Source organism: Dreissena polymorpha, chromosome 6, assembly GCF_020536995.1.
Source record: "Dreissena polymorpha isolate Duluth1 chromosome 6, UMN_Dpol_1.0, whole genome shotgun sequence".
NCBI classification, from domain to species: Eukaryota; Metazoa; Mollusca; class Bivalvia; order Myida; family Dreissenidae; genus Dreissena; species Dreissena polymorpha.
The window spans coordinates 107134953-107161747 of NC_068360.1; the positions used below are offsets into that span (position 1 = coordinate 107134953).

The window sequence follows — 26795 nt, forward strand, 5'->3', positions numbered from 1 at the left end:
TGCTGAATACGTTCTGAATAAAAATAATGAAGTTTTTATGCAAATATTGGTAATTTAACAGTTTGCATCCATTAGTTTGCGAACTATGTTTTTGGAGATGAATGATTGCTGGGACGTTGTTTGGTCATTTGAAGTTTCCGGGGACGATCAACTCATTTTCTTTCAGATTGTTGAGAAAGTATGGATTGTCATTTACACACGTCTATATCTCGTTGTAATTGATAGCTTTGTTGATTGAATTATTCAATACATTAACTGAAAGCATAAGTTATTAATGAGGGAAAAGAGCACATTTCATACCTTATTCTGCATTCCGGTGTTAACATAGACATAATCCACTATCAAATAGTCCTATACACGCCTTTTTTTACCTTTTCAGTTACCAGTTTTTGTACGGATTATTGTCAATTATAAATTTATAATATGAGTGTTCATTTTTAGGATAAAAATCTAATTACATCTGTTCATCTAGCAAAACAAGTTTGGCTCTTTGCAAATATGACTTCTTTTAGCAGTTTGCAAGTACTTTCATAGTATCGGCCCTCCTCATAGTATCAGCCCTTTCAGACGTGCTGGATAATTAATGTTTTTTTCAAATATTAGAAGTTCTTATTTATTTGAAAGTTATCCTTGACTATTACGAAGATCATTCTCATGACTTGGGTTGTTCATTGGAAAGTTTATACCAGGGTGATGCAGGGATCGACATTAACTTTTGAAGCCACTTGTCCGGTCGGACAACGAGACCAAAATTTCACTTGTCCTCACCAAAAAGCAACTTGTCCTGACCATCATATTTTATTCTGCTCAGTACTTTGCAAAATAATGATATAATACAATATGCTCAAATCATAAAGACTTTAATCGTTCAAAATACATGTTAACATAATTGTAGGCAATTTCAATGCAAAAAGAACTGACTAGAATAACAGGAAAACTCAAGATTATTGATTTTTAAACATTATACAACGCCATAATACCTGACAAAAACTTGTGTTTTGCCACCATAAAGCAGAAACTGTTCAAAGTGACGAAAAACCAAAGGAAAGCAGATTAGACATTTGTAAGCAGACGACATTGTACTAACGAAAACAACCACAAATGGGAATGATGTCGTAAAATTCTTTCTATACATAGAGATGACGTCACTAAGTTAATTGTCTGTAAGATAGGTGTGTACCGGTATCGTAAAGAATATTCTGGTTATCTTGGCAAAGAAATATGTTAAGGGTTGCTTCCCTTGTGAACAGTACGGTGTAGTATCACATGCAACTATCGGAATATCTCGCGCTTTGTTGTTTAAACATAAACAAAATATAATAAAAAAAGTTGTGTGGTAACTCCACAGAAATAACGGATTTAAAGGCATTTTTTCAAAGTAATTGAATTATTACGACCACTTGTCCCGTCGGATTAGCAAATTCTTTATTTACTTGTCCGGACTAACAATTTGGTTGTCCCGGACAGTCAGACTACTGTTAATGTCGAGCCCTGTGATGCTATGATTTTTAACCAGGTTTTCCGAAGGAAAAAACTGGTTATTAGATTGGCGAATGCGGGCGGGCTGGCTGGCTGGCGGGCTGGCTGGCTGGCGGGCTGGCTGGCTGGCTGGCGGGCTGGCGGGCTGGCGGAATAAGCTTGTCCGGGCCATAACTATGTCGTTCATTGTCAGATTTTAAAATCATTTGGCACATTTGTTCACCATCATTGGACGGTGTGTCGCGCGAAATAATTACGTCGATATCTCCAAGGTCAAGGTCACACTTTGAGTTCAAAGGTCAAAAATGGCCATAAATGAGCTTGTCCGAGCCATAACTATGTCGTTCATCGTCAGATTTTAAAATCATTTGGCACATTTGTTCACCATCATTGGACGGTGTGTCGCGCGAAATAATTACGTCGATATCTCCAAGGTCAAGGTCACACTTGGAGTTCAAAGGTCAAAAATGGCCATAAATGAGCTTGTCCTGGCCATAACTATGTCATTTATTGTGAGATTTTAAAATCATTTGGCACATTTGTTCACCATCATGGGACGGTGTGTCCCACGAAAGAATCACGTCAATATCTCCAATGTCAAGGTCGCCACGACTAAAAATAGATTTAAAAAAAAAAAAAAAACTTACAAAGGGGGTTAATTTTTTTTGGTCATTTCAAAAGTTCACTTTGAGTTTTCTCCCTTTATCAGATTTTTTTTTCACAATGAAAACCTGGTTTTGTGACAATTTTGTCCCTTGTTAAATTATGCAGTGCTCCAGCTACATGTAGGCCAAAATTGAAGGGCGCCCCGCCCTGCCTTCCCGAACCTCCGCCCTGCCCTTCCTAGGGCCCCCCTCTGCCCTTAAATCATTAAAAAAAATTTTTTTATATACATGATGATGAATAAATCTCTTATTACCTTATAACAATACATTGTAATTAATTTATTCCTCATTGTAAATGATATATCTGAATTGTTTAATAATAATGGGAATAATATATTCTAACAATTATTAATCACATATAAATTAACATGCAAGAGGAAGCATTCCAGAAACACCTGCGTGCTTGAAAGTGCCCTTTTGAAAAATTACTGCGCGTCAAAAGTGCCCTTTTAACAAAAAGCCCCCCTGCCCTTTTCAAATCCTAGCTGGAGCACTGTTACATAACACACACGTAAGTAATTTGTTAATGGATAAGTAATAGCTTTATCAAATGTGTTATATGCCGCGTATTTTTATACGCCCGTCTATGACGGGACGTATTATGGTATACCCCGCGTCCGTCTGTCCGTCCGTCCGTCCGTCTGTTAATGTCGTACGCTACGTCAAATATCCTTTGACAGATTTTCTTCAAATTTTAACACAATCTTAATATTGATAAACCCTGATCCCCTTTCGTTTTTGACGGAATTCTGAATTGTCGTTCCAGAGTTATGGGACTTTGTTCGTCAAAATTTCGTGATTTCATTGAATGTCCTACTGTAGCTCAAATATCCTTCGATGGATTTTTTTCAAATTTCAACACAATCTTAATATTGATAAACCCTGATCCCCTTTCGTTTTTGACGGAATTCTGAATTGTCGTTCCAGAGTTATGGGACTTTGTTCGTCAAAATTTCGTGATTTCATTGAATGTCCTACTGTAGCTCAAATATCCTTCGATGGATTTTTTTCAAATTTCAACACAATCTTAATATTGATAAACCCTGATCCCCTTTCGTTTTTGACGGAATTCTGAATTGTCGTTCCAGAGTTATGGGACTTTGTTCGTCAAAATTTCGTGATTTCATTGAATGTCCTACTGTACCTCAAATATCCTTCGATGGATTTTTTTTTTTTTTTTTTTAGTATCCCTGAAAAATTGAACAAGGTGAGCTTTTTTCTATTCCGATTGTACACTACCACTTACCCATCTACATTTCTCTTTTATTATTGGTCAAAATATCTATAACAGGTTTACTTCAACTCCATATCCTCTAAAGAACTGCATACATATACTCAAAAAAAGATATGGTATGAATGTCAAGGAGACGGCGCTCCATGCTCATGTACTTATAAAATAAACCATGTATTCAAATACAAATAAACTGAAGTAAAAAAATGATTCAAAGGGTTATTTATTACCTTACTACTTCATTGGCGAACGACGGGCGTATCATGCGCTCATGGCGCAGCTGTTTATTCAATAAAATGTTAAAACAAAATAAGCAAGAGTTTCATTTTTCCATTTAGTTACTATTTTTAGAAAAACGCGTTCGCATAGTAACAAATCTTAACAACCAATCAGAAGGGCCGATACTATGAGAGGGTGGGTACATGAAACAGATTACTAAAGGGAGCTAAGTATAGCAAGTTTTTTGTCAAAACATTACCGATTTAAATGCAGTTTTTGTTGTTATGTCCAATAATACACATTTAACTATATATTGACATATAGCACATGCATGTTTTTGTAATCGTTCACTTCCAAAATTCCAATGTTTTCATTAAAGCGGGTATATACGATTTTTATATGTGTTTAATTGTAATATATTGATAAAATATGTTACAATAACACAAAATAGGCAAGAAAAATTATACATTACAGCCGAATTTCATAAAATGCAGTAAAGACAAATTAGCGCCCCGAGCCGATAGTGACGTACATATTTTCCTACAATAACCGAAGCATTCGTCTTTGTATTATAAACCGTTAAACTACAAGGGGTGTTCCAGAAGTTTGTGGATTTTTGCTATAACTTATTATTTGCTGGTAAAAGTCAATGAAATTTACATATTATACAAACCAATTATACCTTAGGTTACCTTAGGTGGTTTACCACCGCAGGTCTTGTGGACCTCTGTAGTGGCCTCTTCTTCGTCATCGCTACTTAGTAGTCTCAGTGTTTTGCTTCCGGTTATTTCATTTTGGTCACAGTTATGATCGTACACCATCGGGTGGTTTATCCAATATTAATCTGTGTTTAATGCTAATGTGTCAATGTTAATCACAGATTATCACGGACTTTATATATAAGCTAAAAATGCATGAATTCCAAGCGCGCTTGAAACGCGTTGCCATAGAGACCTCAGTAACGACATGCGGCGCACGCGTGTATTTTATTATAAGTATGAGCGTTACGCGAATTTAAATTTGGTTTAAATGTCGTTGATAAACAGAATTTACGGCAAATTTCACGTTACAGCGCCTAAGTCCTCCTTACAGCCCGGATTTGGCCCCTATGGACTTCCGCGTCTTCCCGGAAGTTAAATCATAGTTGGGCGGTATTCGCTATGCATGTAAACAGGAACTTACAGTTGCCGCAAAGCGAATCGTGTCGTCTTTTGACGCTGACTGGTATAGAGACACTTTTGACAAGTGGATTTCCTGACACATAAAGTGCATTCGCGTTGGAGGTGATTATGTGGAAAAGATTTGACAGTTGTAAACTTCATAACGTCATTGACGTTGAACATGTGCACATGTTTAAATCTCTGATATATATTTATTGTTTTATGTATTTCCATGATATTTGGAGAGTAGATTTGGAAAGGACGAATTATTCTTAACATGCTATTTGTTTGTCCATTTATGTTACCAAATGAAAGTTATAGCAAAAATCCACTAACTTCTGGAACACCCCTCGTAAGTTTAGATGCACATCGTACATGTATGGTATACATGCTGGCGAATTCAATTTCAGAATTAAATATCTGGCTTATTTCGCATTTTTCGACACATGTTCTTCTAAACTTTTATTTTAAAGGGATCTTTTCACGCTTTGGTAAATTGACAAAATTGAAAAAAGTTGTTTCAGATTCCCAAATTTTCGTTATAGTTATGATATTTGTGAGGAAACAGTAATACTGAACATTTACCATGGTCTAATATAGCCATTATATGCATCTTTTGACGATTTTAAAACCTAAAAATTATAAAGCGTTGCAACGCGAAACGACTGAATAATTTGGAGAGTTCTGTTTTTGTCGTTAAATTTTGTGAAACTACGAAGATTGCTTATATAAGGTATAAAATACGTCATGTATAAGTACATGGCGGAATAGCTCAGTAGGCTAAAGAGTTTTTACTTCAGGACTCTGGCAGGACTGCAGGGGTCACTGGTTCGAAACCTGGTCCGGGCAATGTTCTTTTCCTTTTTTTAATTTTATTCTTGATTTTTTACTGGAGCTTTTACGATCCAATGTTTACATTTATCGATATAAAGCATTTAATGAATAAGTTAAAAAATGCCAAAATCTGTGAAAAGGCCCCTTTAATTTATATTGAAATATATATATAATAAGTTTTTTACACAGTTTATATAAATTCATAAATATTTGACAAAATCGTATATACCCGCTTTAAGAGGGCTGATACAACGGATAGAAATGCTAATGTGTCATTTTTATTCAATTGAATCAAGACCACAGATTAAAACTGGACATTCAAGTAATGAATAGTCTTATATTGGTTTTTAATAAAGAAACCAACAATTATATTATGTGTTATTTTATATTCATTCTTTATTTAAATAGATTTTTTCTTGAAATTCAAAGATGTGTGCACAATTAATTCATTGGGACTTCTACTTTTTACTTTATGACTCTTCAAGTAAGGTGTCTTATGACTCCTGTGTTAAAATCCTACTGAGACCCTGTCTAATCATATTTGTCAGCATGTACTGTAGTAATTCTTTGAATTATAAAAACAAATTTTTGGGAATTTAACATCCCAAAAAACTGTCAGGTATTCTTTTAATGTGACAATATGTATACAAAGTAACAGTTGCAGGGCTTTTCACCCTTATACAACAGGGGCCGAAATTCGTCCCACAACAGGGGCCGAAATTCGTCCCCTTCCCAATTGAAAATAAGGTCATTTTTCCCCAAATTTGATAGAGGAATTTCCCAAATTGTAAAAAAAAAAAAATACAAAATTTGTTACTTACACATATTGGGCATCCCAAAATGAGCAATCGCGCATGAAATTCCCAATTTGAAAGGCTAGGGCCTCATCCCAATTTCCTGATGAAAAGCCCTGAGTAGAGTGAGTCATAAAGCTTTGCCCAATATAGTCTTTCAATAAGTAACAATCACTATAGTTTCACCAAATACCCTTGTGTGTTTTAAAAATGTTCAAAAATTTAGACTAGAGACACTTTAAAATAATGCATTGATGGTCGGATACAGGTTTGCTATATGTATAGGGTCAAATTTTTCAATGAATAGCAAATCTTTGTAAAAAAACACACCATATTGTAAAAATTTCTTTTGCATGTGTTTCACTTTAAGCTGTTTGGTGAAACCATTGTCTATTACTGGTTTACATAGATATTTATAAATTCAGTGGTCAATAACCTTAGGGCATTCCTCTGCAAGGTTATATGACCTTAATCGGGCTGTAAAAAAACATGATCGAGGTGTCATCAAATAAGCCGAGGTGTCATCAGATAAGCGCAACGTGGCAGAACTCAGAGACAGGGTGTCAAAAATTTCAGAGTGTCAGAATGTAATAATCTTTTCCGAATGCCTTGATATGAGTAAAACTTTACACTTATTACATGGAAAAATAGTTTTACTATGTAATAGTTTTCTGTTAAAGCGAGATTATACAATTTTACAAATATGTATGAATTAATATAAAATGTGTAAAAACTTTTTATACATATATTTCAATATAAATTAAAATACAAGTTAAGAAGAACATGTCTTGAAAAATGCAAAATAAGCCAGATGTTTATTTTTGAAATCGAAAATGTCTGTACAGTCGAATTCGCCAGCATGTATATCATGCATGCACGATGTGAATCTAAATTTAGTTTTAGTACAGATTCGTTCATACGAAACAAAGACACAATTTTGTTTTACGGATCATTTTTATTTCCTGCAACGATATCTATTCGTACGACACACGAACACTTACTCCGGTCCTAATAAAAAGACGAATGCTTCGTTTATTGTAGGAAAATATGTAAGAAATATCTTCGTCTCAATCGGCTCGAGACACTAATTTGTCTTTGCTGCATTTTATGAAATTCGTCTTCAATGTATAATTTGTCTTGCCTATTTTGTGTTATTGTAACATATTTTTATCAATATTTTACAATTTAACACATATAAAAATCGTATAATCTCGCTTTAAACCTCTACTGTTTGTTTTTGTCCCGAGCTTTTTCTCACCAGTTAAGAAATATGACCTTTACCTTTGAAATTGACAATTTTAGCATAAATTTTCTATAAATTATGGAATTTTTTTTTTACTCTTGAGCAAGTATATATAACCTTAAATAAAGCAGATAATGATAACCATATACAGATCAGTTCATTGGATATTTAAATTACAAAACTGTTGATTTCTATAATTTAACAGGTCCATTTTCAAACGTGTAAAATTACAATATCACATGAGTTTGGGAAAGGAAGGACTTTTTGCTATTGTAAATATGCCCAAATAATGGTTAAACAATTAGCCCCCCCCACCCCCCAGCTTTGTTGTCAAAATAAAGTTTAACTTGAAGTACTTGTGACCCATTGATTTCTTTAAAATCCTTTTGTTTAAAAAAACATATACATTCTTTAGGACCAATCTTTTTGAATACTAACAAGAAATATATTGAAAAGAGATATTTGGCATATATACATAAACCTGACATTGAAATAAAGGGAGAAGAGTTAAGTTTTTAAGTTATTAAATTAAAAAGGTTGAAGTGTTGTTGTGTACTTTTAACACTTGATAGTCGCATTGCTTCCGCATGAAATGTTTGTTGTGAAGTGCATGTATATTGCACTACGTCATATTGTTCGTAGACTTACACTGTGTTATTTATAGCAAACTGGCAAATGTTGTAGCCTATTCTAATTTCAGGAAAGATTTTCAGACAGACTGACCGCGTATGTCACACATGTGTGGCTAGTTATAAAAACATTTCCCTTCTATCATGGACACTATACTATTTCAGTGGTTTTGTTTTTACAATAAAAATAGCATTTACCGATAGGGTTTCATTAATTTCATTCCCTAAAATGTGTGTTATTGTATATTTTGAAAGCAATACTGTTAACAATATAGTTAACAACATATTAAGGCATTTATTGATAGTCATTTTTTTGCTGACGATTTACTGACCCAGCACTTACTCTGAAAGCATTTGGGAATTGAGGATTGAACTTACTTGTAATGCTTAATTGTAACTCGGCCAAAATGTGCATCTATGTTGTGTATGAACAAAATAGATTAGGAGGCATTTCCCTACACTTGACAGTGTTCTATTCTATACTATAAAGACTCGGTGATGTTGGTATTGTTTGGGGGGGGGGATTATGCTCAAATCAGGCAATTGAATGAATGGAGTGCTTTCATTTGGGTCTGTTGGCGTTATGTAAAGGTCATCTAAGGTGAAAAGCTGGACTAAACAGCTACGCAAAAAATATAGCTGTGACAGACTGATCATTAATGTTTCATGTTTATTTTCAGTTCTTCAAAAATGACAGCCATTACACAGGTGTCCAGTAACAAAATGTTTGGAGGTTTTCAGAAGGTCTATAGCCATGAGAGGTATAATTAAGAAAAAGGTGATATGTATAAGAATAAATCAACTGATTGATTAAATTTTTTATTTATAGAGGGACATTAATACACGTAAACATGCACACTATGTTTTGCTTGCATAACCAATATTGGTAAATGTAATGTATACATGTTGATTATGTTGAAACTTTATAATGATTCATCATTGGAAAAGTCTTATTATACTAGTACCTTGCCATTAAGTGCTTGCCGTCCAAAATTGAAGTATAGGGTTTTATATTTATGCCCCCCTTCGAAGAAGAGGGGGTATATTGTTTTGCTCATGTCGGTCTGTCGGTATGTCGGTCGGTCCGTCCACCAGATGGTTTCAGGATGATAACTCAAGAACAATTAGGCCTAGGATCATGAAACTTCATAGATACATTGATCAGGACTGGTAGATGACCCCTATTGATTTTCAGGTCACTAGGTCAAAGGTCAAGGTCACAGTGACTCGAAATAGTAAAATGGTTTCCGGATGATAACTCAAGAATGCTTATGCCTAGGTTCATGAAACTTCATAGGTACATTGATCAGGACTGGCAGATGACCCCTATTGATTTTCAGGTCACTAGGTCAAAGGTTTAGGTCACAGTGACTCGAAACAGTAAAATGGTTTCCAGATGATAACTCAAGAATGCTTACACCTAGGATCATGAAACTTCATAGGAACATTGATCATGACTGGCATATGACCCCTATTGATTTTCAGGTCACTAAGTCAAAGGTCAAGGTCACATTGATTCGAAACAGTAAAATGGTTTTCGGATGATAACTCAAGAATTATTACGCCTAGGATCATGAAACTTCATAGAAAGATTGATGATAACTGGCAGATGACCCCTATTGATTTTCAGGTCACTAGGTCAAAGGTCAAGGTCACAGTGACTCGAAACAGTAAAATAGTTTTCAGATGATAACTCAAGAATGCTTACGCCTAGGATCATGAAACTTCATAGGTACATTGATCATGACTGGCAGATGACCCGTATCAATTTTTAGGTCACTAGGTCAAAGGTCAAGGTCACAGGGACTCGAAACAGTAAAATGGTTTCCGGATGATAACTCAAGAATAATTAGGCCAAGGATCATGAAACTTCATGGGTACATTGATCATGACTGGCAGATGACCCCTATTGATTTTCAGGTCACTAGGTCAAAGGTCAAGGTCACAGTGATAAAAAACGTATTCACACAATGGATTCCACTACAACTGACAGCCCATATGGGGGGCATGCATGTTTTACAAACAGCCCTTGTTTCTGATTTTCAGCAAAATAAAAATATTTCAAGTCATATATAATATGATAAGGAGAAAAAGTTATGAATTGTACATGTGTACATAGGCTTTATGCTTAACAAACTCAAGAGTATTTGTATCTTGAGTGCTTCATTATCTTGCAGCACTGAATGTAAATGTACCATGAAGTTTGGTGTGTATATCCCACCACAAGCAGAGGTCAAGAAATGTCCTGTTCTCTACTGGCTCTCTGGTAAGAATTGTCCTATCCTTTGAATAATTTATTTGCCTTTTTTAAAGAAATATAAAATCAGAAATTGAGTAAGATGGAGGCAACATGTGATCCTAATTAAATGATCAGGAGTTTAACTGCCATATGTTATGATATAGAAGTTTAATGTTTCTTCCAACAGTTTATTTTCAAAAGCACCTTGATTTGATAATACTTGGTCAATAAAAATATGTCCATAAGCAGCAGAAAGTATTGAGTGGTTCCGCAGAATTTAGTATTTAAAGCAAGTTTTATCCCAGTAAAAAAAAAAAAATTTTTTATTAAAACTTAAGCCCTGCTTTAATAGTTTTAACTGATGATCAACTGGGTCCATGCTGTTTGTATACTTACAGGTCTTACTTGCACTGAGCAGAACTTTGTGACAAAGGCTGGTGCCCAGCGTGTCGCTGCAGAGAAAGGAATCATCCTGGTTGCGCCGGATACCAGTCCACGTGAGTCCTGACTTGAGGCATGGTGGACATGTTCAAATTAAATTGCTTAAGCCTATATTTGGAATCCAACTTTGTGCGTCATCACCCTTGACCTTATTACGGTTTTTGATTAAGCTCTTATTTCCTCAGTCTTTATGAAACTTGGACAGAATGATTATCTTGAAAATACCTACCCCATCTTGGAATTTTGGCAGTGTGTCCAAAAAATTTAGGTAACCAGGTCAAATTCTAGAAACACTTGATGCTGATCTAGAAGTCAAATTAATGACTAAATCTTGATTAAACTTTGTCAGAATGTTTATCTTGACAATCTAAAGGTCTAAACATGTATAAAGAAGTGAAACTCCAGCTGCTGGAGCAGTATTCTTATTATATACAATTCCTTGGTCCTTTACTTAAGGCAAGTGACCAATTGCCAATACAATACAAAACAGCACAATACGAAACAACATACACATATAGACAGGGCTTAACACTAACTTTTTTTTCAACTAGCCCATTCGGGCTAGTAAATGCAGAACCTACTAGCCCTGACCAATCTTTCATGTGCCCTGACCGAAGTATTATCATGACCTATATATATATTATTCAACTTGTATTTTCTTGTGCGTGGAGATGTGCAATTATGATTCAATCATACAAAACATGAGGTCTTCTTCTTTGTTGTATTACAGCCATTTGTAATCTTCACGCCATTTCGGGAGAAATTGCCTTGTTCTTTTTTCCTCATACTTTCTCTTACTTTCCTCCTTCCCTTTTCTTTTCTTATCCGAGGAACCCCCATCCCCACCCGTAAAGCCAAACTTAAACAATCGACATGAACGTTAAAACCTTTTTACATAGATTGCTGCGCTTGCCGTCTTACAACAAATGGTAAGTGAATCTTAGGTGTCGCAAAATAACGTGTTACGGTAGTCGTAACAATTGTACAGGGTTAACTCTCTACTTAAAGCCGGGATCAATCATTAATATTAGTTTTGCTAATTGAATTGCGTAAAAAAGATTGTCAAAACACTTCTAATCGATCAAACAAATTTAAGTTATTTAAAATTGATAAATAACTAATAATGTTATTGTAATTGTGTGTTAATGTCAAGTTTTATACCTTCATCAATCCCGGACGATCCCGGCTTTTAAGTTTAAAACATATTTTTATCGAGAACAAGTCACTTGTAGTTAACCAATCAAAAAACGTATCTAGGGGAATTCCGTTTAAAAATAGGTACCGATGTATTTTACCAGGACAACCGCCAGGGGATTTTCTGAATTGTCGGCCTCTTTTTGATTGCAATCAGGGGGTTCCAATTCTATTTCGAGATACAATCCGTTTGTTGTCTCCGACTTCACTCTGGAATTAAATTGTCATCTGATCGTACTGTATTCAGACTTTTGCATCTTTGAAAAGCTTATTTAAAACGCAGTTTATTGATATAGAACACATAATCCTGGCCAGAGTACACACGACCTGTCGGACATGTTCCTGAGACATTGGCTAGCCCGGACCTAGGTGCAGGCAGTGAATATCGTTCGGACGTGCCTTAGTGTTAAGCCCTGATAGAAGAAAAAAGCTGGGGTCAACGGTCAATGCAAAGCATTTGGGGTTTAAACCGGCTTTAGAGCGCTTAACCTCATACTTGGCCCAGCAATAATCATGATACATACATGTGTAAATAAAGTTTAACATCATAGCATTGCAACTCAAATAAAACAATAATAAAATGGTATTAAAACGCATTCAATTTAATTACCATTTAATTACTCAATGATAGAAAGCCTTAGAAGGCCAGAGCAACAGATCAGTTACAACTTTTTGAGGAACGATGAAATGAAATGACGAACAAGTGTAAACTACATCATTTCTTTTACAAAATGATTTTAGAATATAGCATCATATAGTTAAAGGTGGGTTCCCACTGCCGATCCGATCAACTCGATAATTGCGATCACCAATGTTTCCCGACCAAACCCGACCAAGCTCGACTAAAAAGGGTATACACGACTTCTTCTCGACCTCTTGTCGATAACACAAGACCCACACACGACTCATTCACGACATCCACTCAACCATCTTTCCGATTTCCGCTCGATCAACTCGACCTATATGCGAGCCCTATACGATCTCAGCTCGACCAAGTGGACCTCAGCTCGATCGCCACCAGATCTTCACACGACCAGATCGTGATGGTCGTATTACAGTCATACAAAGCGATCTAAAATAACTCGGGTAGAGGTCGAGCGAATCGGGTACAGAGCTTGTGTATGGTCGAATAGCAATCGGGAAGTGATCGCGTACGTTTGTGTAGCCGTCGGGTAGCAGTCTAGTAAATCTGCACATCAAATCGAATAGAGCTCGAGTGGATCGTGTTGCGATCTTAAAGAACTCGGGTAGAGGTAGGATCGGGTACAGATCGTGTAAAAAATGTCAATCCAATCGCCACACGATTTCTTCACGATCAACTCGATCTTCTACTCAACTAATACACGACCACTTCTCGAGCGCTTCTCGATCCATTTCCTACTCGACTTCTACTCGATATTTTTTGACCGCTTGGTCGGGCTTGATCGAGTTGATCTGATCGGCAGTGGGAACCCAGCTTAATATTTCAGATCATCATCGTGTAAATACAGGAAGAAGCAGCTATATTGGGTGTAAAAGATTCATATTACATAGCTTGGTTGCTTATGTGACTGCTAAAAGAATAAATCAAACAACAAACACTGGTTCAAATGCGGTAAAAAAGGTAACCTGTTCAAATGTAATAAAAATCTTGTTACCTACAAACCTTGTTACCTATAGCTGTAGAAACTACACTTAAGGCCCAACCTTAATGAAACTTTGTCAGAATGTTTATCTTAACAATATCTAAACAAAGTCCAGATCTGGGTCAAGTGGGGGAAAAAAGTAGTTACGAAATTAAGTTTTTAGCAATTGATGCATGTTGAAATCATGTTTGGTCTTCAAGGTCATCATGGTTCGTTTGAGGCTTGCGAAGGAGGGCATATAGTGATCGCATGTCCGTCTGTTCGTCTGTCTGTCCGTCACACTTTGCGTTTAGGTTTCGAAAAATGCTCATAACTTCTATGTCGCTTCAAATGTAACATTCATATTTGGTATGACTGTGTATATGGACTAAGCCTTTCCATACGCACACAAATTTTGACCCCCTTGACCTTGAACTTACGGTCCGCATTTATGTTTAAAAAAATGCGTTTAAGTTTCAAAAAACGCTCATAACTTCTATCAAAGTGTTTATCGGGGGCATATGTCATCCTATGGAGACAGCTCTTGTTTTACTTAATTTTGTGCAATGGCTTAATATGCATTTACATGTAAGGGACCAAAACTATCGACAACATTAAGAAAGAGGAAGAAATTTGCAAAAGTAAATATAAACTTCTTCATTCCTAAGATATTCTTTTTAGAGAAAGGCTCTAAATAAGTCCACATTGTTCAGGATTGTGCATAACAGAAGCATTATTTTGCAACTGGTCAGCTTTCAGTGGGTGTTTTTTTAAATATTCCTGGCCGAAGATGGCGGGATATGATTTGGTGTTGTCCATCAGTCTGTCAGTCCCTCCATCAGTCAATCTGTCCTTTTGTCCATCACTGATATCAAGTCAGCGTATTTACTTGTTATTGATTTAACAAGATGTGAACAGTCTTTCATCAGTGGTAATGATTGATGTTACAGGAGATTGAACAGTCAATCAACAGTTATGATGAATTATTGATGTTACAGGAGATTGACCAGTCAATCAACAGTTATGGTGAATAATTGATGTTACAGGAGATTGACCAGTCAATCAACAGTTATGGTGAATTATTGGTGTTACAGGAGATTGACCAGTCAATCAACAGTTATGGTGAACTATTGATGTTACAGGAGATTGACCAGTCAATCAACACTTATGATGAATTATTGATGTTACATGAGAGTGACCAGTCAATCAACAGTTATGATGAATTTTGACGTTACAGGAGATTGACCAGTCAATCAACAGTTATGATGAATTATTGATGTTACAGGAGATTGACCAGTCAATCAACAGTTATGATGAATTATTGATGTTACAGGAGATTGACCAGTCAATCAACAGTTATGGTGAATTATTGATGTTACAGGAGATTGACCAGTCAATCAACAGTTATGATGAATTATTGATGTTACAGGAGATTGACCAGTCAATCAACAGTTATGGTGAATTATTGATGTTACAGGAGATTGACCAGTCAATCAACAGTTATGGTGAATTATTGATGTTACAGGAGATTGACCAGTCAATCAACAGTTATGGTGAATAATTGATGTTACAGGAGATTGACCAGTCAATCAACAGTTATGGTGAATTATTGACGTTACAGGAGATTGACCAGTCAATCAACAGTTATAATAATGCATTATTGATGTTACAGGAGGTGTAAACATTGAGGGTGAAGATGATAGCTGGGACTTTGGGTCTGGGGCGGGGTTCTATGTGGATGCCACAGAAGAAAAATGGAAGACTAGCTATCGCATGTATTCATATGTTACAAAGGAGGTAGGCAAGATTTGAATCAAAACCTTTTTTTTGAACTTTTAATATAAATGTTTAAGCCTCCTTATTTTGTATGACAATAAAAGTGTCAGTTTTTTGTCTATCATGCTTATGTTCTGCTTGATAAAAGCTGTCACAATAAATGTAAATCTCCATAAATGTTCACAATACAGAGATGAAATGTGTAAACAACCAATAAGACTCAATAACATAACAACAAAAAGTTCACAAACCTTCCAGACAAGCTCAATGGATGTCATTTAGTTTTAGACAGCATGCATCTCATCATTCTAATTACTCTCAGTAAATGTGAATGCTTGAAAAACATAATTACTGCTCTCATCTGTTTGTTTTTATGTCCCCCACTATAGTAGTGGGGGACATATTGTTTTTGCCCTGTCTGTTGGTCTGTTGGTTGGTTGGTTGGTTGGTTGGTTTGCGCCAACTTTAACATTTGCAATAACTTTTGAAATATTGAAGATAGCAACTTGATATTTGGCATGCATATGTATCTCATGGAGCTGCACATTTTGAGTAGTGAAAGGTCAAGGTCAAGGTCATCCTTCAAGGTCAAAGGTCAAATATATGGGTCAAAATCGCTCATTTAATGTACACTTGCAGTATTTCAATATTCAAGATAGCAACTTGATATTTGGCATGCATGTGTATCTCATGGAGCTGCACATTTTGAGTGGTGAAAGGTCAAGGTCAAGGTCATCCTTCAAGGTCAGATGTCAAATATATGTGGCCAAAATCGCTCATTTTATGAGTACTTTTGCAATATTGAAGATAGCAACTTGATATTTGGCATGTATGTGTATCTCATGGAGCTGCACATTTTGAGTGGTGAAAGGTCAAGGTCAAGATCATCCTTCAAGGTCAGAGGTCAAATATATGTGGCCCAAATCGCTTATTTTATTAATACTTTTGCAATATTGAAGATAGCAACTTGATATTTGGCATGCATGTGTATCTCATGGAGCTGCACATTTTGAGTTGTGAAAGGTCAAGGTCAAGGTCATCCTTCAAGGTCAAATATATGGGTCAAAATTGCTCATGTAATGTCACTTCTGCAATATTGAAGATAGCAACTTGATATTTGAAATGCATGTGTATCTCATGGAGCTGCACATTTTGAGTGGTGAAGGGTCAAGGTCAAGGTCATCCTTCAAGGTCAAACATTATATAGGGGTCAAGGTCATCCTTCAAGGTCAAACATCATACAGGGGGACATTGTGTTTCACAAACACATCTTGTTCAATTAAATGAATTAATGTAGCCAACTTGAAAATGTAAGACATTTATGCCGAACTCATTTGTAAAAATCTTTAGTGCATAAAAGACAGTTTATCTTAAGGTAAAAGAATAAATTTTTGAATGCTTCTGAAATCGGTGACAAAATTTCACGTTGCGTGTAGCATAACAGTGCTCACATTGCTATAAACAGCATAACAATCTGTTTATTGTGTACTTGTTGAAATCCTTAAGAAAATTCGTTTTTAAAGTTATTTGAAAAAAAACACCACTTACCATAGTGTTTGCATCTATTAATGTTTATTTGGGAACCCCATAAAAGTCAAGCGATACTGCACCCTGATTATTGACTATTGGATCAACATGCTGCCAACATGTGTCTGGTTCTAGCTTATTTACTTATGATAATACTGATTTATAGAAAATGATGCATTTCTTTTATGTTGCTTTGTTTTTTTATTATGTTCAATATATTTATTTTTAACTCGGCCTTTTCAGAGAAAACTCGAGGTATTGTCATAGCCAGCTCATCGTGTCATGTCGTGTGTCGTCTGCCGTCCGCGTCGTGCTAAAACCTTAACATTGGCTCTAAAATCAAAGTGCTTCCACCTACAACTTTGAAACTTCATATGTAGATGCACCTTGATGAGTTCTACACGCCACACCCATTTTGGGGTCACTAGGTCAAAGGTCGAGGTCACTGTGGCCTCTAAAAAAAATAAAAAAATTCTGACAAGCTATCAATTATTATGACCCCTTCGAAGAAGAGGGCGTATATTGTTTTGCACATGTCGGTCGGTAGGTCCGTCCGTCCATCCACCAGATGGTTTCAGGATGATAACTCAAGAACGCTTACGCCTAGGATCATGAAACTTCGTAGGTACATTGATTATGACTAGCAGATGACCCCTATTGATTTTCAGGTCACTAGGTCAAAGGTCAAGGCCACAGTGACTCTAAATAGTAAAATGGTTGCTGGATGATAACTCAAAAATGCTTAGGCCTAGGATCATGAAACTTCATAGGTACATTGATCATGACTGGCAGATGACCCCTATTGATTTACAGGTCACTAGGTCAAAGGTCAAGGTCACAGTGACTCGAAATAGTAAAATGGTTTCCGGATGATAACTCAAGAATGCTTATGCCTAGGATCATGAAACTTCATAGGTACATTGATCATGACTGGCAAATGACCTCTTTTGATTTTCAGGTCACTAGGTTAAAGGTCAAGGTCACAGTGACTCGAAACAGTAAAATGGTTTCCGGATGATAACTCAAGAATGCTTAAACCTAGGATCATGAAACTTCATAGGTACATTGATGATGACTGGCAGATGACCCCTATTGATTTTCAGGTCATTAGGTCAAAGGTCAAGGTCACAGTGACTCGAAACAGTAAAATGGTTTCTGGATGATAACTCGAGAATGCTTAGGCCTAGGATCATGAAACTTCATAGGAACATTGATCATGACTGGCAGATGACCCCTTTTGATTTTCAGGTCACTAGGTCAAGGTCAAGGTCACAGTGACTCGAAACAGTAAAATGGTTTCCTGATGATAACTCAAGAATAATAAGCCTAGGATCATGAAACTTCATAGGTACATTGATCATGACTGGCAGATGACCCCTATTTATTTTCAGGTCACTAGGTCAAAGGTCAAGGTCACAGTGACAAAAAACGTGTTCACACAATGGCTTCCACTACAACTGACAGCCCATATGGGGGGCATGCATGTTTTACAAACAGCCCTTGTTCAAAACTGCACCCGTAGCCGAGCGTGGCTCCTGTTATGCGGTGCTCTTGTTAGCTCACCTGAGAACAACCTTCGCATGATGAGCTTTGGTGATCCCTTTTGTCCATCGTCTGTTGTCAACATTTACCTTGTTAACACTATAGAGGCCACATTTATTGTCATATCTTCATGAATCGTGGTCAGAATATGTGTCCTAATATTATCATGAACGAGTTTGAAAATGGTTCCGGGTTTTTGAAAACATGGTCATCTGGGGCATGACAGTTCTACTTATATGGCTATAGTAAAACCTTGTTCACATTTCAATTTTTTAGATGTCATATTTATGGTCCAATCTTCATGAAACTTAGTCAGAACAATTGTTAGAATGATATCTTGGATGAGTTCTAAAATGGTTCTGGTCTGGTGAAAAACATGGCCACCAGAGGGTAGGGCTTTTTTTTATGACTTGTGTGTAAAATTTTGTCAACACTCTAAAAGTCACATTTTTAGTCCAATATTCATGAAACTTGCTAAGAACATAGGTCATAGGATGATATCTTGGACTAGTTAGAAAATAGTTTGGGTTGGTACAAAAACATGGCAACCAGGGTTGGGGCAGTTTTTCTTTAAATGGCTATAGTAAAACCTTGTTAACACTCTAAAAGACACATTTATTGTCCAATATCTATCAAACTTAGTCAGAACATTTTTTCCAATGAAATCTTAGATGAGTTTGAAGAATGGTTGTGGTCTGTTGAAAGACCAGAGGCGGGACATTTTTAACCAGGTTTTCTGAAGGAAAAATCTGGTAATTAGATTGGTGAATGTCAGCAAGCAGGCCGGCGGGCAAAATAAGCTTGTCCGGGCCACAACTATGTCGTCCATTGTGAGATTTTAAAATCATTTGGCACATTTGTTAACCATCATTGGTTGATGTGTCATGCGAAAGAATTACATTGATATCTGCAACTTCAAGGTCTCACTTTGAGTTCAAAGGTAAAAAATGGCCATAAATGATCTTGTCCAGGCCATAACTATGTCATTCATTGTGAGATTTTAAAATTACTTGGTTCATTTGTTCACAATCATAGGACGGTGTGTTGTGCCTAAGATTTACGTCAATATCTCCAAGGTAAAGGTCACACTGAGAAAATAGATTGAATTTGACACAAGGGGGGTAACTAAGAACAATCAGTAAAAATGCACATTTTGAATTGTCTCCCTTTATCAGACTTTTAAATCAAAGTCGCCACGACTAAAAATAGATTGAATTTTACACAAGGGGCGTAACGAGGAACAATCGGTAACAATGCACATTTTCAATTGTCTCCCTTTATCAGACTTTTATTTTCAAATTGAAAACTGGTTTTGTGACAATTTTGTCCCTTGTTCCTTATTGTGGCTATATGGCTCTTGTAAAACCTTTTCAACACTCTCAGTCACATTTTAAGTCCAATCTTCATGAAACTTGCCAAGAACATGTGTCCCTATGATATCTTGGAGGAGTACAATCATAGTTCTGGTTGGTTGCAAAACATGGCCACCAGGGGGCGGGGCAGTTTTCCTAATATGGCTTTAGTAAAACCTTGTTATAGAAGTCACATTTATAGGCTTATCTTTATGAAACTTGGTCAAAACATTTGTTCTTATGATAACCGGGCTGAGTTCGAAAATGTTCCTGTCAGTTGAAGAACATGGCCGCCAGGGGGCCGGGCATTTTTCCTTATATGGCTATAATAAAACCTTGTTAACATTCTAGAAGTCCTATTTACGGTTCAATCTTTATGAAATTTAGTCAGAACACTTGTTATAATGACTTACCAGTTGAGTTCAAACTTTCTTCAGGTTTGTTTTAAAACCTAGCTGCCAGTGGGTGTGGCAGTTTTCCTTATATTGCTATAATGAAGACTTGTTGACGCTATATAATATTAGTCACATCTATTGGTCAATCTTCATCAAACTTTGTTAGAACATTTGTCCCAATAAATCTGGGCTGAGATTGAATCTTGGTCATGTGAGCTCAAAAACTAGGTCACTAGGTCAAATACAAACCAACATGTTAATACTCAAGAAGTCACTTTTTTGGTCCAATCTTCATGAAACACCTGGTACTTTCTCAGAATAGTCTAGTTCCTTTGGGTCTTAGGTGAGCGCCATAGGACCCATGGTCCTCTTGATTTACTTATTTTAAGTGTTTCCATTTAATGTTCCACAATATTTTTGTCTGGCAATTCATATATATGTCTTTGTTTCAGTTGCCAGAAGTTATAAATGCCAATTTCAGCAGTTTGCCCGACAAAATGTCCATATTTGGTCACAGGTATGTACACGGCAGACATAAAAGTTAATCTTGAAATTGTTATGGTTAATTGCTATCAAATGATCCCCAAAGTGGCAGTACTTTCCTCCAAAATGAGGGCAAAAGGCTCCATTCCTAAGATGTGAACGAAAGTCTTGAAACGTTATTTTAATGGGTTTAGTCATACAAATTATTGAGAAGTTTCATGTGCCTTTTGCAATTGGTCATATCTATCAGAGTAAAACTAAGTAAATCACCAAGAAAACAAAATCAAATATGCAATCATTTCCCAACTCAGGATGTTACTTTTGTATGGACATTTTTCCAACAAAAGAACATTTTTTTATTTAATGCAACATGAAATGTAATCAAATGTTCCTGCCTGTCACTTTTCTATTTTGTGCAAGCGACACGATTAGTACCCTTATGCATTAAAATGATGACAGATGTCAATACATTTTCAACGCTATTTTAAAATTGTATGATAAATGATGAAGATACAGTCTTGAAAAGTTATTTTAAGCAAGACTTAACCTTTGACATTAATGCGTGACCTTGACATTTTAGGTAGGGAAAGTGACCCTATCTGCAAAACATCATCTTGTGGTAAATGAGGATCCCACTTTTATATATTTAGCTCACCAAAGCACATGTTGCTAACTAGAAATGGCGCGGCAGAGGCAGACGTCTATCCCCACGCCGCATGTTTGACACACAGGGGCCCCACAGTTGTTTATTGGGCCATGCATAGTTGAGATTGACCATATTGTCCTAAGAGAAGTTCAGTATCAATTAGAAGTGAATCGGTGTAGAAATGAAAAAGTTACAGTAAAAGGCAATTTTGGGTGGGTGTGGCTTATGAGGGCGGGGCTCCCCAGGGTTGGTAATGAGGCCATGCATAGTTGAGATTGACCGTATTGTGATAAGAGAAGTTCAGTATCAATTAGAAGTGAATCGGTGTACAAATGAAGAAGTTATAGTAAAAGGCAATTTTGGGTGGGTGTGGCCTATGTGGACGGGGCGCCCCAGGATTGGTAATGGGCCATGCATAGTTGAGATTAACTGTATTGTCATAAGAACAGTTCAGTATCAATTTGAAGTGAATCGGTGTAGAAATGAAGAAATTATAGTAAACGGCAATTTTGGGTGGGTGTGGCCTATGTGGGCGGGGCGCCCCAGGGTTGGTAATGGGGCTATGGATAGTTGAGATTGACCGTATTGTCATAAGAGAAGTTCAGTATCAATTAGAAGTGATTGGTGTAGAAATGAAGAAGTTATAGTAAAAGGCAATTTTGGGTGGGTGTGGCCTATGTGGACGGGGCGCCCCAGGATTGGTAATGGGGCCATGCATAGTTGAGATTAACTGTATTGTCATAAGAGAAGTTCAGTATCAATTTGAAGTGAATCGGTGTAGAAATGAAGAAATTATAGTAAAGGCAATTTTGGGTGGTGTGGTCTATAGGGACGGGGCACCCCAGGGTTGGTAATGGGGCCATGCATAGTTGAGATTGACCGTATTGTCATAAGAGAGGTTCAGTATCAATTTGAAGTGAATCGGTGTAGAAATGAAGAAATTATAGTAAAAGGCAATTTTGGGTGGGCGTGGTCTATGTGGGCGGGGCGCCCCAGGGTTGGTAATGGGGCCATGGATAGTTGAGATTGACCGTATTGTCATAAGAGATGTTCAGTATCAATTTGAGGTAAATCGGTGTAGAAATGAAGAAGTTAATGTAAAATAAAATAAAAAAATGAGTGAAAAGCTCTGACCCGGCCCCACCCCAACCCCCATAACTTTTGACCCAGGGGTCAGATCAAAATTCCAAATAGTGCAGGGTCGCACATATGCTCATAGCTACCATGTGTGTAAGTTTCAAGGTTCTAGTGCTAATAGTGTAGGAGGAGATAGTGGCCAGGATTGACAGACAGACGGACGGACAGACGGCGGAGATAACCACAATATCCCCACGCTTTTCAAAAAGCGTGGGGATAATTAAGCACTTTAAGGGTCCATATGGCTGTGGGTCCATCCTGAAGGCCCTCTTATCTAGTTATCCCCACACTTTCTTAAAAAGTGTGGGGATATTGTGGTGAAAGGTCAAGGTCATCCTTCAAGGTCAAGGTAAAAAAAATCAAAGGGAAGTAGTAAGCTTTAAAGGGAGGTAAGTAATGAACCTGCCAATGATTTTTTTTTAAAAATAAATCAAACTGGCTCAGGAGGAGGCATTGTGTTTCTGACAAACAAATCTCTTGTTTTATGTAATCTTACATTAACTTCTTCATTTCTACACCGATTCACTTCCAATTGATACTGAACATCTCTTATGAAAATGCAGTCAATCTCAACTATGCATGGCCCCATTACCAACCCTGGGGTGCCCACTGGATCAAAAATGGGGCGTTGGCTGCGCCATTTCTAGTTAAACTTGTCTCTGGGCTGACCAATCCTTCTCATCCACTTGTCAGCGTTAGCGTTTGACTCTGTCCCTGGCTAATGTAAACATTCCAAATCAAGGTTAAATTTCCATTCTTGCCACATAGCGTGCACGGAGATTGGTGTCTGATTCCAGTAGTACAGTTGCCATTTGCTGGAACTTTGAACAGATTGTACTAGAGAACCATGTTCACTTTGTATAAATGTTAATAGGTTAGGTTACTGTCATGATATGACTAAAATACCCCTATAAACAAAATTCTATAACAATTTGCTGTTCCAGCATGGGGGGTCATGGGGCACTTGTTTGTGCATTAAAGAATCCGGGCAAGTTCCAGTCAGTGAGTGCTTTTGCCCCTATCTCCAACCCAATCAAAGCACCGTGGGGGATCAAAGCTTTCACAGGATATCTTGGAGGGGACCAGTCTAAATGGCAGGTAAGCAGTGAGTGCATTGCACATTATCTTTACCCATACAAGACCTTTTCAATACTTGCAAGGACCTACTTTAAATGATTTCACTCATGTTTGACCTTTTAAGGCCCCATCAATTTTCAAGGCTTTGGCAGGAAAACACTGAATGGAACAATCGTTAGTGGTATCAATATTTTCATTTGAGATTCAGTAAGTCCAAGTGACCCATCCTTAATATGATTTGATTTAATCTACATAGACATAGTTTTTATCAGCCTGGACATTATTTGTATTATCAACATTGCCATGGTCACCATTATTATTGCTGTTGTTATCATTACAATCATCGTTGTCATAAAAGCATTGTGTTTTTGCTAATCATCATCATCATCATCATCATCATCATCATCATCATCATCATCATCATCATCATCATCATCATGGTTAAAAATACCAATATATCCAAGATTAATAAAGCAAGTAAAATGGCTTGTCATTTCAAGTGTTTAATGTATTTGGCCACAGGAGTATGATGCCACAGAATTGGTGAAGAAGTACACAGGTCCTGCCCTTAATATGCTTGTTGACCAGGGAAAGGCAGACAACTTCTATGTGGAAGGACAACTCCTGCCTGACAATCTGTCAGCTGCATGTGCGTCCAACAGTGTGCCAATAAATCTGAGGATACATGAGGTAACCGTGTAGTTAATTTGTTTTTACAACTTTTACATTTTGAAAGTTGTAAGTGAAAGGAAATAAATTGTATATTCTGTAACACTACAAAAATTGCCTTGCATAAAATTAGCCATAAAAGTAACTCACGTGTTATGCTGCCTGTCTCTGTTTTACTTACATTACACAACAAATTGGTAAACACTTTTTACTTAATATTTATCATAATTGTGCCCCACTTAAATATATAAGCGGTATCCTGCTGCACATCAGATTCTGTCAGCTGTACAGTTTGTCAAGGTCACAAGGTGCTTGTTACATTAAATATACACCATTTTGTTTCTGCATGCTACATAGAGACTTCTTCGACAAACTATCATGCAAATTGGTATAAGCTTTACTTGTGATTAAAAAAATACACCTATATAATTAAAGGTCAACAGGCCAAATGTCAAGGTCATGGGTGTCGATTTTGATTCCAGAATACCATTGGTCGAATTCTTAAGAAGGCACAACTTTTAAATCTACTTGTTTTCTTGTAACTGTAATCTGTAACAACTATTTAAAGCAATAAGATCTTAAATAGTAAACATATTTGATGAGATTGTTTTCAAAAATGCATACATCTGTGAACAAGTCCCTTAGACATATGAGCATGTGTGTGCTGGTTAATCTTTAGTTAAGGAATGCCTGTATCAATCTTGAGATCAATAGAGCAAGAAATCCATAGTCAATGTCACTTCGGGAAAGCAATATAACAACATTTACAAACTGAACATTTGATTGACACTTAGCTTCCCTTAGAAGACATACATGTTTTACAAACATCTCATGTTCAACCTGTGTAAGCTAATATTTGTCTCCTTATTTTCATTCCAGGGTTATGACCATAGCTACTATTTCATTGCCACATTCATCGAGGAACACATCAACCACCACGCCAAGTTTCTCTTCCAGTGAATGACAATGCAATACCAACAGCAGTTGCATAAGCTGCACTGACTTGATTTTAATTTTATCCAGCCTCTGTTGAAACATTGGCCAAATTAAGCAGGGTGACCGGTCGTATAAACTTTCCTTCAGTATCTCCGGTCAACAGGAAGTAGTGTATTCATACGCACGCTGTGACGATTCACAGGTTCTTATATTTGACCTTTGAAATTTATTGGGACACATCATGAATGTTAACGTTATATTATATATCCTCCTTTTTTTCTTCTTTAAAATATATTACCGAGCCAGCTTTCCGTATGTATCATTTTCATTTTACTTGATTACGCAATTTATGACGTATCTAGTGCGACTTCATTTCTCTGACGAAACATAGTTATCTAGTTTCTCTCAGGATTTGAGGGACAACAATTTTGACATGGTGGTTTTAACAGTATTTTTTTAAATATGTTTAAATCATCAAACGAATCATAAACGTATTTCGGATTGTGTTTGTCATTCAAAATTGGTATTTCGATATGAATAAAATGATTCGCAACGGCAGAATTACGTTTTCCTAAAGCAATGGATTAAAGTTGTCATTGAGGTAAATAAAAATAAGTTTTTGTTTTGCTGCTGCATTTGTTTTTCATTTGTTAGCAAGAAAAATATCACATTCTCGATTCGTTTTTTATTTCTTCTCATAGTTTCAATAGGAAAGTATTAAAAGAAACAGTTTAAAGTGGAACTATTTTTTACGAGACACAATCAGTAGTTATTCGGTTGTCTGGAATGTTGTGTACATGTAGGAGGCTCGACAAGAATAATTATATTGTTATGTCAATTTATTATTTGTATTTGATAAAATGTGTCAACGGCATGAAGCAGGATGAAAAGAATACATGGTTGGTGCCGAGATGGAGAAAGTTTATCCCGTTCGGCCTGAAAAAGTAAAATAGGGCTCGCTAAAGCTTGCCCTTTTTTCTTTTTCTAAGCCTCACCGGATAAACTTTCTCCATCTCGGCACCAACCATGTATTCTCTATATTATGATTTTATTTGGATGAAAGGTGATTATACAACCATGTTGAATAAGTGCCGTGCATTGAATGGAATTAAGCATATATGAGTTTCACTTCTTTATATTGGAAGTGGCATGTTATTTTCAAGTCAGTATTAAACCATTGTAATAAAAAAGTGATTGTTAAATATTTACCAAATATATGCCTGTCACAAATGCATATTTGCTGAATAAAGTTGGTAAAGCAACCTATATCAATTGATTGAAATCTGGTTTTATTTGAGCAATATATTGGGCAATGTCGAAAACATAATTTTAACAACATAAATACAAGTAATATATACTATTTAATTGTGTTTATTATAATGTTTATAATTATATAAAATATTTCTAAAGTAAATGGTTGTGTTAAGAATCATTTGATATATAGTGTTTATAGTATAATTTCATAATTAACATATAGTAACTGAGGAAAAGTAACTGTTATATTTTACATCAACCAAAGGTAA

The 26795-nt window shown here is 36.4% G+C and overlaps 2 protein-coding genes and 1 long non-coding RNA gene across 3 annotated transcripts in view; 2 read left to right on the forward strand and 1 right to left on the reverse strand.

The window, feature by feature from the left end:
• Positions 1–335, reverse strand: part of LOC127834164 (uncharacterized) — a 40867-nt gene extending 40532 nt beyond the window's left edge. The window contains exon 1 of the mRNA XM_052359800.1: positions 301–335. The gene's annotated coding sequence lies outside the window, so the exon portion shown is untranslated. The remainder of the gene's footprint in view (positions 1–300) is intronic.
• LOC127834165 (S-formylglutathione hydrolase-like) lies at positions 33–26548 on the forward strand. Its single transcript, XM_052359801.1, has 9 exons — positions 33–178; positions 8935–9015; positions 10432–10520; positions 10892–10990; positions 15405–15529; positions 20777–20841; positions 23535–23688; positions 24190–24357; positions 25216–26548. The coding sequence occupies exons 1-9, from the start codon at positions 102–104 to the stop codon at positions 25294–25296; spliced, it is 939 nt and encodes a 312-aa protein (XP_052215761.1). The 5' UTR covers positions 33–101; the 3' UTR covers positions 25297–26548.
• LOC127834167 (uncharacterized) lies at positions 1503–1947 on the forward strand. Its single transcript, XR_008027827.1, has 2 exons — positions 1503–1751; positions 1914–1947. It is a non-coding gene; the product is annotated as an uncharacterized LOC127834167 (long non-coding RNA).
• Positions 26549–26795: the final 247 nt, after the last annotated feature.

Coding starts and splice junctions, on each gene's coding strand:
- LOC127834165 (XM_052359801.1), top strand. CDS start 102: ATGATTGCTGGGACGTTGTTTGGTCATTTGAAGTTTCCGGGGACGATC. Junction 10,991..15,404: donor TGCGCCGGATACCAGTCCAC/GTGAGTCCTGAC, acceptor TTGATGTTACAG/GAGGTGTAAACATTGAGGGT. Junction 23,689..24,189: donor GGGACCAGTCTAAATGGCAG/GTAAGCAGTGAG, acceptor ATTTGGCCACAG/GAGTATGATGCCACAGAATT.